This window comes from Hydra viridissima, unplaced genomic scaffold, assembly GCF_058129835.1.
Source record: "Hydra viridissima isolate aposymbiotic clone 2 unplaced genomic scaffold, HvirCarnegie_v1 scaffold_6, whole genome shotgun sequence".
Classification (NCBI taxonomy): Eukaryota; Metazoa; Cnidaria; class Hydrozoa; order Anthoathecata; family Hydridae; genus Hydra; species Hydra viridissima.
Window position 1 is genome coordinate 2,753,837 of NW_028324305.1, and position 15,672 is coordinate 2,769,508.

At 27.8% G+C, this 15,672-nt stretch overlaps 1 protein-coding gene across 5 annotated transcripts; it reads right to left on the reverse strand.

The window, feature by feature from the left end:
* Positions 1 to 931: 931 nt before the first annotated feature.
* Positions 932 to 15,343, reverse strand: LOC145190326 (tectonic-3-like). 5 transcript variants are annotated; one of them, XR_016453111.1, is made up of 15 exons: positions 15,249 to 15,343; positions 13,528 to 13,639; positions 13,258 to 13,364; positions 11,518 to 11,654; positions 11,190 to 11,286; positions 8,853 to 8,971; positions 7,301 to 7,483; positions 6,832 to 6,963; positions 6,518 to 6,645; positions 6,262 to 6,381; positions 5,956 to 6,118; positions 5,721 to 5,819; positions 5,211 to 5,424; positions 4,840 to 4,886; positions 932 to 1,471 (listed from the first exon to the last, which is right to left on the reverse strand). XR_016453111.1 is itself a non-coding variant. In XM_090089623.1 (14 exons), the coding sequence occupies exons 1-13, from the start codon at positions 15,316 to 15,318 to the stop codon at positions 5,215 to 5,217; spliced, it is 1,677 nt and encodes a 558-aa protein (XP_089945749.1). In that variant the 5' UTR covers positions 15,319 to 15,343; the 3' UTR covers positions 932 to 1,471; positions 5,211 to 5,214. The 5 variants fall into 5 exon arrangements, 4 of the variants coding, with proteins under 4 accessions (XP_089945749.1, XP_089945750.1, XP_089945751.1 ...); XM_090089623.1 differs by lacking the exon at positions 4,840 to 4,886; XM_090089624.1 differs by lacking the exon at positions 932 to 1,471 and having other exon boundaries at positions 4,210 to 4,890.
* Between the last annotated feature and the right edge of the window lie 329 nt (positions 15,344 to 15,672).

The window sequence follows — 15,672 nt, forward strand, 5'->3', positions numbered from 1 at the left end:
AAAATAAAAATTCATTTGAACTTCTAACAAAGGAGATAAAAAACTCGACAATTTCTAACAAAGGGGATAAAAACTACATTCGACAAAAACATTGAAAATAAAAAAAAAAAATCTCCGAAACTCAGCATCAAAAACCTTCGGCTCAATTGTTTCTCAAAAATGTAAGAAGTTAAATAAAGATGCCTACATTTCCCAATTCGAAATAATAACTTAACATATTGCGTGTCTCCAACACATAACTCTGCTTCAACAGCACTTTACTTATGTTAACATAAATTTAAAATAAAGACTTGAAATTGTTTTCAACTTAAAAAATGACCTTAAAGAAAGAACAATAAGCCAATGTTCAGGAACAAAGCCACAAAACTAGACAAATAAAGACATACCTCCCTAAACTTATTGAGCGAAATTGATAAATAGTTAATAGAAAAATACAAAATGAAAAATATTTAAAGTAATAACATTATTATAAACATTTTAAACGAAAGTTTTTAATATACCATATTAGCGAAAAACTCCCTTCCCTTTGGGGGTTGAGATAAAAAAATTTCAAAATCTAAAGAATTTCTTTCAGCTGCCAATTCTTTTTAAAAGGCTCATACTATCATATCAACGATACGAAGCTATGATATAGAAATCTACAGTTATAAATTTGCTTTGCAAAAATATCATGGCGAAATTGCCATCTATAAGCATAATCTTTTTAATTCAATTTTACCACGTGTTTATCTAATCAAAATATAAAACATATGACGATATGATTTACGTAGTTTTTATTTTAGAGGAAACCTCTACATAAAGGTGAACAGATATTCTTTACATTTTCAAGTTGAGTTTAAGAATTTGTAGGACAAATTTGTTAAAAAAAATTAAATTTGTCTTTTTAAAAATGCATTCCTTTTTAAATTCAAAGAACAAAGAAAACTTTAAATCATCAAAAATTTAAAACTTTCTTTCCCTTAAAATTATTTACAAAAAGAAACGATAAAGTCTGAAAAAAGATTCTACATTTTCTTTTAAGCCACATCCTTGCTTATAATTGTAGACGACTTTTTACGAAGAGAAAAATTAGAAAGAATTTTGCCCATATTTGATTTCTCCTTTTTGTCGAAAATATGGCTTTTTGATCGTTTTTTTTCGTTTATCTTGCGAACCACGACAGCTTTATCGGTTAATGGGTTGTTTAACATATCATCTAAGTTTGAAAACACCAGAGAAAATCTTTTGAATGGTTTGGTTGATTGGACTTTTGAAGGTGCTACATAGTCACATGCATCGCTCATAATTGGTTCTGTGTATCTCCAGTCTTTTAAACCATCAGAGGCACCTGAATTCGGTTTTTTCAGACTTTTTGGTGAAAGTAACACGTGAAATAATTCTTCGTAACACTTCACTAAAGTCGCGTAAAACTCATCCGTAATTTGCTTCGGTAAGATTACATGATCTTGAAGTAAATCTGAATGACGGTCACCTAATTTTGATGTAAAGATAAAGATGTGTTATCACGTCGCTCAGCCGATTTTTAAAAGAAAACTTTACAAGAGTTACGATACTCTCACTTTTTAAAATTACCAAAGATCACCTTTTTAAGATTTCTGAAGATCATCTTAGGTCAAAGAAGAGTATCACATTTGAAAAAACCGCAAAAACATTTTTTGCATCTCTAAATCCGAGAAAAATCTTTACAAAAGCAGGAGACATCTGCGTTATTACTTTTAGTGACACTCTCTTTAACATTAAAATCCCCCCCTCCCTTTATTCCATGCACATGTATTTCACACGTTCAGGGAATTGTAATATTTAGAAGAGTGTCAATAATAGAAACAACCAACTCTTTAAAACTAAATATCAAGAATTTCTTGAAACTTAAAAAAAAAAACTTTAAACGCCAAAAAAAATGCCTTCATGTGGTTTCTAACAACACGCAGCTCGTCTTGAAAATGATAATGCATTTTCTGTGCAAAACGGTTTTTTCATTTAATGTCTTGATCGAAGTCTAAGAACGAACAAAGAGGATATTAAAAAAACAAACAACGAAATAACCATCAGTGCGTGTTTCAAATCACCTATATAGAACCTATCTGAAGTTTCACAAAAATTAAGAACAGATTTTACAAGTTTTGGGAACTCTGAGTAAACTTAAAACCGTTAAATATGGTATTTTATTTTATCTCCATGCTGTTTTCTGTTGCACAGCAAAGATACTTCTACTCCTAGACCATGCCTGAAAATATTCAAATGAAAGCGACAAAAGAAGCAATTTAAAAATTAGAAATAACGATATTTGCGAGTTAATCTCAAATTGCAAGAGCATCTTATTTGCATATGTTATATTTTTTGATGATAGATATTAAGTCATGAGAACTTTTGTATTTAGAGAAAGAAAAGAAAACGAACTATAGATAAAAAAATCTCAACGATAAAAAATGAATGGAAAATCGTTCAACTCTGACGCCAATCCGGAAAATACAAAAAACTTCGCAAAATGAAATCCGGAAAAAAAAAACCTCCGCGAAATAAAATTATCTTCTAACGAGGAAATATTCAATTGTCGAAAACATCAGTATAAAACGATAGTATTTATTGAATACAAATGAAGAATAATTTTAAAAAGTAAAAAAAGGACATTGGTTGATTAACTGAGTTCACTATTCGCCTCTGGAACAAATCTTTTCTAACTGATGTGTACCACACATCTGTGTGACATACAAGAAAAATACTTAGATGTCAAAAAGAAATATATATAGAAGAGGATTGCTGGAAACATATATATAAAACCTGTAAAACAGATACAATTAAATAATATATGATATATATTTAATAAACACAATGATTTAACTCAGTTTACCTTGAAACATGTCTCGATTGTTCTGGAAGGTTTTTTTGCGTGGCTACTCATCGAAAGATTATAAGTTTATTGCTTTGAACAGTGTACGAGAAAGAAACACGAACCGAAGAACACACAAACTACGCAATTTTGATAGTGCACACGTACTTTATGGATCAATACAAGGAAGTTAGGGGTGTTGTTGCCAAGCAACGTGCTGATTTAAATTTAGTGAACCGAGGGAAAAATCGAACTTAGTCTTTTTTTAGAACTTAAAATTTCAACATGATACGTTTTAAATACCATCCGTTGATATGTTACAAATAAAGAGAAAAAAAAAGTTGATTTTAAATTACTATTCCAAATGACACATTTAGAGCACTTAAGCAGAAAAACAAAGGAAGAGAAAACAACTTTAATGCGCCGACAGTTTTATGGAAATTGGTTGGTACGGAATGTTTTGAAACAATTTCAAGTAAAGCTAATTACTCGATTACTAACAGTGGTTGAAATTTGGAGAAAAGTTAAGCAATCAAAAAAAAAAAAAATGTTTTTTAAAACCTTATAAATTTGATAGAAAAAAAAGCTTGCTACTAAAAGATGAAATCCTTATTAAATTATTTAGAAATAAAAACCTTCCCATTTTTTCTTAACCTGATTAAAGTTTGTGTAATTTTTTCACTGGTTTTTGTAATGTCAAATGTTGCTCCAGTTTTAAGAGGTATCTCAACAAGAAATAATTCGTGCTCGGATCCTTACAAATGTTTGAAGTGAAACGCCACGTAAAAGTTTTTGCGTTAACAATTACGAAGCTTGAGCTTCGTAATTAGACGTGCAATCGTTTAAGATTGCAAAATCAATCACAAAGCGTGGGTTGTGCCAGCGTAGGCTGTGCAATCTTCTATTAGATTGCGAAATTGGATGTTTTGAATAAGCGTCGGAGTTTTATTTTTCTCTTTGTAACGAATAACGGATAAAGCACAAACTTCCATATAAGTGTTTTTGTGAAATTTACATGGAATTTACAATTAAGTAATTTTTAATTCATGGCCAACTCATGGCCGTATGTCTCACATTTTTAAAGGGGAAATAAAAAGGCCAGTTTTATAAATTAACAAATAAAAGTTTTTTATTAAAAAAAAAAAAAAAAAAATATTTAAAGAAATTTCATTTTCCTGAAGAATTTTTTAATCGGTAAAATTTTAAGTGATCGAAAATTTTAAGTGATCGATAACTGTTCTGCATCAAAACGTACATCTTGGCTAATTTAGCAATAAAAACAAGCACATTGCAAAATTTCATTTTCCAACATAACAAAACTTAAATGGCCTTTTTTTTTACGATTTCTTTATCGTTGGCTTGGATACCAACGAAACATTCAATTTTATGTGAACTTTATTTAGAGGACAAATATAACTAGAGCTGATAAATTGCCTCATGAAACCTGTTCCTTTCAAATATTCTTGTAAACTTTTGTAAAAAACATCTTACCAAACATGGTAACTATACACTGTGTCAGAAAAAAACACTGTGTCAGAAAAAAAGCCATAAGGTAGGCCATCATTTTCTGCAGAGATGATTCGATTTGCATTACTTTAAAGATATACTTAATTGCAAGCATACAAACTTTTACTTAAGAAGTGCTCTTTACTAACTATATTTTTGCTAAATATAGTTAGTAAAGAGACAAAAAAAAAAAAAAATTCTATCAAAATTATAAATGCATTATATAAGCTACGAAAATGATATAGAAGTTATCTACATAGTTTATTGTATGAGTTAAGACAGTGGAGGTCTGGTTTTAAACCAAACAAAACAAACTGGTTTTATGGAAGCTCACACAATAGTACAAAGCGTTTTTTTTGTTTTTGTTTGAAGTACACATTTTAAATTTTTTATTAAAGTTTTAAAGTAAATCAAAGAAGCTGTAATTTACCTAATGTAGCGACGTGCTGATCTTAAAAAAACTTCTTCATAATGGCATTTATTATTAATATTATTATCAAATTTACCTTGCAAATTTATCTTTATGCGTACGCTTTGAGTTTATTCTTGAGAACTTTCTCATGGCATAAAATATACATTAACATAGATATATATTATAAATAACTATAATATATACATAGATATACATATAATATATACGTTAACATTATTTTTTTTTGGAAATTTTTCTTATATTAACTATAAATATCCAAATATAACAATATACACCAATACATGTCTTGAAAAAGGATATAGAACAACACACTAAAAGCGACTGTTATTAAAATACTTCTATAGATAAGCTGAGAATATATTAAATACTTCTATAGATAAGCTGAGAACTTTGGTTTGAGTTGCATTTGAAAATTTTACAAAACTTTTTAACAACTTATCCTACCTATTCAAAAAAAGGGATACAAAAAATCATTAGGTGCTTTGACAGCGAAGGATGGGAGTGGCCTGACTTCAGCTTGTGGTGTTGATGATACATCAATAAATGCTATTGATTGAGTCACAACAAACTTTTGCTGATGAGAAGGGGAACATAACAACCCATTGCAACCAACAAACAAACTTCTGGCTGTGCCGTACTTAACTTGAAAGCCAACTACCTGTATTTAGCAAAAAATTAATGTTTTTAGAAAGCATTTGTATAAATCTTCAAATGATTTTGAGGAAAATTTAAAAAAACTCTTAAAATAATTGAAACAAAAATTTGTTGTTTTATATTTTTTTATATGATTTTTTATATGATTAGGTATTTTGATTTATATTCACTAATTTATATTACACTATTCATAAATTAATACTAGTATTATTCATATATTTACATTTACACTGCTCATATATATATATTTATTACAGTAATGTGTAATCCCAAATATTCAAGACAAAGTTTTAAGTTGACCTTTCTTTGAGGATTTCCAAAGAATCCTGTCTTAGCATAAAGTATTTCAAATGATACACTCATCACCATGTTTTGACATTCACCATTTGATGATGCTGGCTAAATATATTCATGCATAGCACACAAGTAAAAACACAATTAATTTACAATTTCCTTTTTTATTCAATTATGAAGTTATAGGTGAAGAAGTTCTCTTAATTTAATGGTGATTAAAAAAAACAAAAAACAATCTTACTTCAGATGTAGGTTTATTATTGATAATAGCAATCCAACCAGCTGTAGTGGAACCATCTAGTGATCCAAATGAACCAACATGTGAAGGTAAATTATTTAATAGATGGCTATAAATCTGGTCTTGTAATCTAACACAGTCACTTTCACTCATATTTTTTTGTATGCTATGGTAAACAATAATTTGCTTTAAAAACTAACAATAAAACCATCTTTAGATTTACAATAGAAGTTAAATAAAAATGAAAAACTATAAAATAAATTTAATACAAATACAAATGCAAGCACATTTTTATTAAAAAAACCTAACCTTACAAAACATGCTGCATGAAAATCTATGCCAAATTTTACAGGCAATCGATTCACTGAGGCATCTTCACACTTGGAACTGGTTGTAGGTTTAATTGTTGTCAATGTTGATACATCGACCCTGGATTTTAACACATATAAATGACTACAAGAAGAATTTATAATAAACATACAATTATGTTTTAATAAATATAGTTATTTAATTATGTCTTATTGTAAAAAAAAATATTTTTTTTTGCATAAAAAGTTTAACTTACTCTCCAGAAATATTATTGGGTATTACATTTCCAACAATAAGAGGATAGTCAATTAAATAACCAGGGTTACCACTTCTTTCAAAAGACGTTTTTAAAGAAATATTTGAAGTTGAAGAAAGATTTAAACTCTAGAAATCAAAAACAATCATTTAGATAACAAGAGATATCTTTTTAAATAACATGCAACATCTTTTTAAACAACATGCAACATCTTTTTAGATATATAAAATCTTGTTAAGAGTCTTAACTATTAAACATTTAAAAGCATTTAGCATCTTTTTTTCTTTTTAACCTTGGTTTAATCTTGAACTTACAGAATGAAAACTATATTCATATGTTTGAAGGAATGAAGTGAAACTGTTCGAAACATTTGCGAGCTCAACGGAAACTTCAACTCTTGATATCTTAATGGTGATATTTGTAGAGTAAGTGATGTCATAACTTATCTAAAAATATTAACAATGCCCTTGTTCTTTAAATAAAGTTTGTTTGATTTGAAAATATTTTATATCATAAAGGAACAATATTTCCTTTATAAACTTGATAAGGTTTAATAAGTACACTATATAGTGTATAGTAAGTAATAGTGTTTATATAGTAATAAAGTATATAGTTATATAGTAATATAGCAATATAGCATCTAGTAATAGTATTTAGAATTATTAAATGATAGTGTAATTATAATAGCTTTTAGTGTTTAAAAAAATTACTTTTAAATTTCAACATTTACAAACCTATTGAATAGTATTTTAACAATAATACTATCATAAAAATTCAACTTACCTTTGAAAGTACATTGCTACAGACTCCACTTGACAAAAGTTTTGGTTCAGAAATGTCTGAAAAGGAGCAATTCTTAACATCACTTCCTTTGCATTTGAGTGGTAGCTTTAGAATTGGGGAAATAAGTTCATTAGATGAGTTTTGGCTCATCCCATCACTCATCCCAATTATGAATGAAGGATACTAAAACGATAAACTCAACAATTTCCTTCAATGTTATCTAAACCTTCCTTAACAAAAGGAGACAATTACAGACACTAACAAACAATTTATTTCATTAACTTTGAAACTTTGCATAATTTTGATATGCTATTCAAATCTAAAGTCAGATTTTTATGACAAGTTACAAGATTTTTTTCAATGCGGCATTTTTTAGGTTCTTGCAAAATTTAGGTAGGCTTAAAAATATTTACCGAGATTTTTTTTCTGAATTTCTGAAAAGCAAAATTTGAATACTCATACAGAGTTACTAATTATGTTTTAAAAGCAATTCATTTATTTTTTTTTTTTTTTACAAAATTAAAAAAGAAATAAATAAAAATAGAGTCAAAAGTAAGTGCAAAAACCATCTTGTCAAAGTCTCAAGTTATTATAGCCTAAAAATAATGTAAACTGCAGTGACTAAGAAAGAATTTCTAATAACAAACCCAGAAACTCTGAACTTATGTTTTGTAAGTAAACACTGTCAGTTCTCAGTGACTCAACAAATTGTTTCATAAAATTAAATTTAGTGGTGGAAAATTTTTTTTTTACTAACAAAGGGTTTATTACAAATATTTGGCATGCCCACAGGAAGAGTGTAAAGAATGGGCCATACTCTTTGCATTCAGTGTTGATTTCTTATTTGACTGTCCAGATCTTTTCATAATGTAAAATGGATCTAATACCAGAAGGAATGCTGTAATAAGCTATTTTTTGCTTGTTTTTTATTTATTAATTTTTGTAACAGTATATTGTGTTTATTATTAAATTATGAACACTTTTTTTAAAACATTTACCAAGTAGTTTACTCTAAAGAAGAGCTGAAGGTGAAGGAAAGAGTTAAGAAACTGAAGCATTTTTAATTGGAAAACTTTGTGTTTTTATTTTTACAAAGTCTAAAATTGAAGAAGTCTAAAATTGTCCTACATCCACATAGGATGTGGTTTTTAAGGAGAAAAATAATAAAACTAGTTTTGGGGTTAATAAATCATGATTAAATTGAACACTCAGCTGTCACATTAATGGTCTCCAATAATTACAGTTGATAGTTTCGTACACATTTATATATTTTATGAATATTTCTAAGTAAGAAATGCTAATTTTTCTTTTTAAGCAAAAGAAATAAATCTGTCCAGGTGAATCACCTTACTCTATCTTGAATATTAACCAAATGTTACAATACAAGTATCTTTAGTAAAAAGGATATTATTGATGTAAAAATATATAATGAAAAGAATTCAGCTTTATTGATATTTAACAACATCAATAAAGCAAATAGCATTTAAGGAGTATAATATCATATTTTATCATTTTCTGAAAAAACTAAAATAATTACAGGTAAATGACTTACTGGAGCTACTTTGAATCCTTGCACGTAATTAAGAGCATTCCAACTGGCATCATTTGAACATTGGTTTGCTATACTTTTTACCTGTTGAACACAAGTTGATGTGTTGGAGTGAAGAAATCCTAAAAGAATTTGATTTTTTGCAAGCATCAATGTTTGAACTATAACACTAAATAAAAATTAATAAAAAAATCAATTAACTAAAAATCCAATTAATCAACATATGCAATTCTATTAAGTGTTTTATTAACCACTGTTGATAGAAAAGTCAATTTAAAATATTCTGGTCAAATCAATTAATTTCTTCACATTTCTGGTGAGAATCAGAAACTGCATTTCACTGACCTTAAGTCAACTCATTGATTAAAAGAATAACGGAAAGACATTTTTTTTTTTACTTCTTAGACAAATGACCGGCTATTTTATATTTTGATTGTTTTCTTTTGGCTTTGTAATATTTTATGACTTATTTTTCAGGGTGTAGTTTTATAACAAATATAATACAACCAAATAGTAGTTATCACAATTTGTAAAAAATTATTACTTACTGATAAAACCTAAGTAGAAATTATTTCAGACAACTTGCTGACAACTTGTGCTTAGAGGGTTTTGATAAGATTGGAGGACAAAGGGGGAAGCAGGGATATTTTTATATAAAAACTTTAAAAACATGTTTTGTGTGCTTTTTGCAAACATGCCACAAAACCTTTTTATTCAATTAAATTTTTTTTTCTCAAGTATATAGCTTTATAAAAGCTCTTTAATTTTGAGAACTGTCAACCTGCTAAAGTATTAAAAAAAATCATTGCTTATTTCTTCTATTACTATAATAAAACTTTAGTCTAAAAAACTTAATTTATAAATCTAATCTAAAAAAGTCAGTGCAGGGATGTCATCAGGCATTGGTTTCATCAGGCCATCAAACAGGCAATTTTGTAAAATATGGGAATCTAAACCTGAATGGAATTGGCAAATATCTGTTATACAAGTACCCAAAGTGATAACTAATCAGGTTAACAGGTAATGACAAATGAGAAGCCAAAACCAAAAGATTATCAGTTATCAAAAATATTAATTGAACAGGTATTATCATACATGTTCAAATTATATTTTTTCAATAGCTGAAAACCTGCTACCCATTTTGCATCTGGCATCATGACCATTTAGTCTCAATAAAAACTAGAATATTCTCAAATGAGCACTTAATTTGAGTACTTCATGAGATACATTTTTTACTTCTTGAGTACTCAAGATTCTAAGTCCTGGAGGTGCACAAAGAAAGATTAAACTCAATAGAACAAATTAACAAAATAAAAGTTTTTTTAAAAAATTTCTTTGGATCAATCGTATCAAAAATGCATCATTTAGTATGATTGACAAGTAAAATTGCCTATATAAACACACTTTTAAATAAACCTTTTGTTTTTTGTACTATCTGATAATAGAATCTTTCAGGTATTGGATGAGTGTTTTTTTTAAATGGTTCAGACACGAAGAGAGCTCATAGAGGTCAGTTAACTAAAATTTTACTACCAGAAGCATTAAGTATTAAAATTTGCCCAATTAAATCAGTGCTATTGGGTAATAGTTGATTGGGTAATCAGATATCAACAAAAAAATATTTTGCTCATTCCAGGGTGTCATGTCATACCTGTTCTGGTCTGGGTGGGTTTGGTTTTTATCTGGACCAAGACATTCACTAATTCAGTATAAATATAGCCTTTGACTTGTTTTTATCTATTTAAATCTAATAAAAAACTTATTACAAAATTTTTATTATTTTTTAACAAATATTAAACTAAAATGCCATCTCCCTATCTTACTTTGTCTTGTCTTTTGAAAGAGGAAACCTTTTGTGAAAAAATTTTTTGTAACTAATGTCCTGTTTGATTTCTGCTACAGCAATTATTTGATGAATGAATTCATTAAGTAACAAAGTCATTTAATCAATTAACTGTTATTATCAGAAAGTTTGCTAAAAACTGTTCATGATTAATCAATTTTAACCTAATTTTAAATAAAGACTTACATTAATTGGTTTACCAAAAACATTTTGAAACTAGTTAATCAATGAACTGATTTTTAAATGGATTTTGATAACTTTAACAAAAGAAAATGTTCAGAAAAGATATTCAAAGTAATTAACAGAAACTTTTGATGGATGTTTTAAGGATGTTTTAAAAACAAAACCATTTATTTGCTCCTGTTCTATATTTCAACTAGTTTGGCTAATAAAAAAAAAAAAGAAGATAATCCTTAACTTTTAGTATATCTCATAAAATTGTTACATGATGATTCTTCCTCACAGTAATTTATTTTAAAACTTAAAATAATACTCACTTGCAGCATTAGCTAGAGAACAAAGTTCACCATTTAGAGGCTGCACGAGAAAACCTTGGATGTTATTTGAACGCAAAACAAAAAGCGGATCTCCATACTAAATAGAAATTTATGAAAAACTTTCAGGAATTCAACAAAATTCACTAAATCTTGAAACTTAACAAGAATGCATTTAAATACTTAAAATGCCTGGATTTAATGCAAAATTTATGAAACCTCTTAACCAAATGAAACCTCTTATAAAACCTCTTAGTTAAATAATTTAAAAATACATTATACACATTAAATCAATAATAGCAAGCACCATTACAGTAATAATATTCAACACCTTAAAAGAGCTTTGGTAATTTTCCACTATCTGTTCACCAGGGCTATAAGAGGTTTTTTGATATTTACTAACAAGTGCATCAAACTCTTTAGTGCTGCTCCCAACTGACACATCAGCATAGAAGTTTCTCTCTTGATCTGAAAAAATGGGAAAATAATGACATTATGAGTAATGTTATGATTATCATTATCAATACTGTATTTTACTGTAATTAGTCCTTTTGTATTACAGAGTTTCTCAAATGGTTTGTCTTCCCCAAGGTAAAGCATAAAAAAAGAGCTGCCATGAAGTAACTGATTCTTATTGCAGCTCTTTGTTGTTTACTATTTACAAAGTGTGGATGGGTAAACACCAAATCTGAAGAAATTTGCCACTTTAAATATGAAGGATGAATGAGGAACATCAATGGTATCATGTAATCTTAGGCTGAATTTGTCAAAATATTATCAGCAAAATAATATCCATCTCAGCTGTTCAGAGATACACTACTTATAAATGATGTGGAAAATAGCCTGAAAAAGGCCAGTAAAACCTCTTACTGACAATAACAAGACAGATAGACTAAAACTCTGTGATTGGTTAGAAGAACATGGCTATTTAAATGATGACCATTTTGGGTGAACTAATAAACATTCTATGGAAAAAATGTGAGAACCAAAATAAACTTAAGGAAAGGATTTTAATAGAACCCATAAACAAGAAGCAGCTCATTGACAGGGTCCAGGTTAAATTACAGGGTTAAATGGGGATAAATGACTTAGGACTACCTACAAAGTCTTGCAGAATCCATTCCAAAACATGTGTGTGAGGTCCATGCTGCCAGTGATGGTGACACCACTCATTTGTCATTTGTGACATTTTATTACATTCTGACATTTATATTCTGCATAAAAGTAAAAAGTTTGAATGTTTTTCTTTTAACTGCATTCACACACAAATTAGGAGGGAAGACTAAATATAAGTATAAGAAAATAATATAATATAAGAAAATATAGTATAAGAAAATAGTATAAGAAAACCTAAACTAATTGAATGGAAAGCTCAATACATGTCTCTATTGAGAATTTTTGAGTAAAAATACACTAATCATTACACGTTTTTTAAATAAGAAACTTTTTTTATAAGAAACTAGTAGTAGAAGCCCCAGAATCTTAAGAAACTATTTGTACTAGGCTACTTTTTGATAAGAAACTTATTTAAAGTTTGAGGAATATTTTCTAATTTGTGGTTCTGTTCAGGGACAAATCTGAGGATTATATTATACTGAATGATATTGATGAAATTATATTAAATTGAATGATTTTGATGGAATTCAAATAATTTTAGTTGACTGCTAAACATTTTATCTTGTTAACATGTTTTCAAACTGCATCTTATTTACTTTTTCTCTCTTTTGATAATCTGAAGCTTAAGAAACTCTTAAGAAACTTTTAATACTAGAGTTGTAAAAAAAGTACCCTTAAAGTAAGAAACTTTCTAGTATTAGCCTATTTGCTTGGTTACTTACAAAAAAAAAAAAAAAGCAAACAAAAAAAAAAAAAAAACGTGTAGTAGAACAAAATTTTGCTTTGACTTAAAATAAAAAGATTTTGGAGATTTTTTGTACATCTTATAGGAAAGTATTTTTAAATAGAAACCTTTTGATTAAAAAATATCTCATAATGAACTTAATTCAATCGATTGTTCTGAGAACATATTTACAAACTTTGATGCAAGAACAAAAAAGCAAAATATACTTACAATTATCCTTGTATACACAAAACAATCCTCCACCATTACCACTAGCTTGATACTCTCCATTCGCAGAAAATAATAAAGTATCAGAAACACAAACTTCTCGCAAGTTGCTACAGTAAATAACAAAATAATTACTCATCTTAAAGTTATAAAAGAAGCAATGATCATTTTATTGGTGACCAAGAAAGCCAAAAAATGATTTAAGATTGTAAAAAGATCAACAACTAACTGTATGTGATCATCAGAAAGAATATACATACTCCTTAAACTTACTTTTCTTCCACAGCTTTACATGTGGTAAATGAGATTTTATCATTTGACGAACAGTCTACATCACAGCAACAGTTAATATCACACTTTTCTGAAGTTAAGTCGCAAGTACATGCTAAAATATATGCATAATTTATCTAACATTATAGTTATATAGTAAGGTGTTTCAAATATTCAGTTATAAGAAATTCTGACATGTTTAATGAAAGCCATTAAAAATTTTTATACTATCAACAAATGGAGAAGAGAATTGTCAAACACTCTTATAAAATGTATGTACAAATATTTCTTTAAATACAAAAATATGTACAAACTCATGCTTTCTTATTAACATTATTTTACTGCAGGCATGTATTGTTATAAAAATTTACATTTTTAACAAAAATAAAGTTTTTTTATAATCACATATAAAAAAAAAAAAAAAAAAAAATCAAAGAAAAAGAAAAAAACCTTTATAAGAACAGTTGTTATAAACATAAAAAATTCTTTTTATAATGTTAAATATAACTGAAGTAAAACTTTATGCTATGAAAATTTTTAAAAGAACCAAAAACTCAATGTTGACAATCTTCCTTAAGGCAATTTATAACATCAAAAACTTTTTTATTCATTAGTCCCAGGACTTACCCCATAAAAGTTCAATAGGGCAAAGATTGCGTGATTGGGGAGAACAATCATTCTTTCAATTATTTTATCATTTTCTAATTTACTTAATTGAATCCTACAGAGTTTGAGGTTGCTTAGGGCCATTATCTTCTTGATGAATGAATGAAAATGAAATGGTTCTCCAATTATCTGGCTTCATTCAGGAAGTCAGATAATTGAAGAACCATTAATTTTTACCAATGGCACTACACACTGTTTCATCATCTATTCATAAACTTTTCTTTAAACAAATACTCTTCTTTTTGAATCAAAATTTTGGAACTTTGATTTGTCAGTCCAAATAAAACATTTCCAGTCATCAACAGTCAATTCTTCATGTTGTTTTGCCCACAGTAGTCTTTTTTTCTTACTTTGTGACTGTCAATCACCTCTTCACTGTTGTCCTTGGAAACAATTCATGCTATTTGCAATTTCTGGGGCAGTCAATAACTTATTTCTTTTACAAGTGGTTGCAATTCTTTTTTCTTCAGTAGCAGAGGTAATTTGCTGATGCCCTGATAGTTTCTGATTGACCACAGTTTCTTTATAATATTCTGTACTGTTGAAGTAAAAATTTTAAATTTTTTTGCAATTTGTTTTATTGAATATTTTTCTTGCCACAATGTAATTATTTATATGCTACCTAAATTCTGTTAAATGGGCTGAGCTCTAAATGCTGTTTGTTTTTTATTAAAATTGTTATAATCATAACAAAGAACAAAAATAATGTTGTGGACAACTGAAATGTGTTACTTTGCTTTCGTGAAATATCCTAACATACATACATACATACATACATACATACATACATACATACATACATACATACATACATGCATGCATGCATGTATGCATTTATACATACATAAATACATGCATACATACATACATACATACATACATACATACATACATACATACATACATACATACATACATACATACATACATGCATACATACATACATGCATACATACATATATACATTCATATTATATATTTATGTACGCTACATCTATATAAAAATATTGTACTGCATTTAAATAGACATAATATAATAAATACAAGTAAGCATTTACATTGTGAGTGTACAAAGTCAAATGCCACCATAAAACAACATAAAAAAGATTTGATGCCAAAAGCAATCATTTCTTTTCACTAAATAAATACAAAGAAAAAGTTTAATTTTTATAAAATCTAAAAGCTAAAATTAAAAACTTGCAAAAACTTATCTCTGCATACTATTCACTACACAGATATATGCAATAAACAATAGTTTTATACACATTTTTAGCCATATTAATTGCAGAATTATTATTTCCTGCCAATTTTACTAAAAGGAGATATGACTTAAAACAGAATATAACAACTAATAAGTTCTTGAATTTGTTTTGACTTTGAACTTGAGTTTGTACAAGTCTTTGTAACTCATAACATAGAAGAATTTTTAGCTATTTATTCCTTTTTTTTTAAATAACTTAGTCTTATTGATTGTTTATGAAC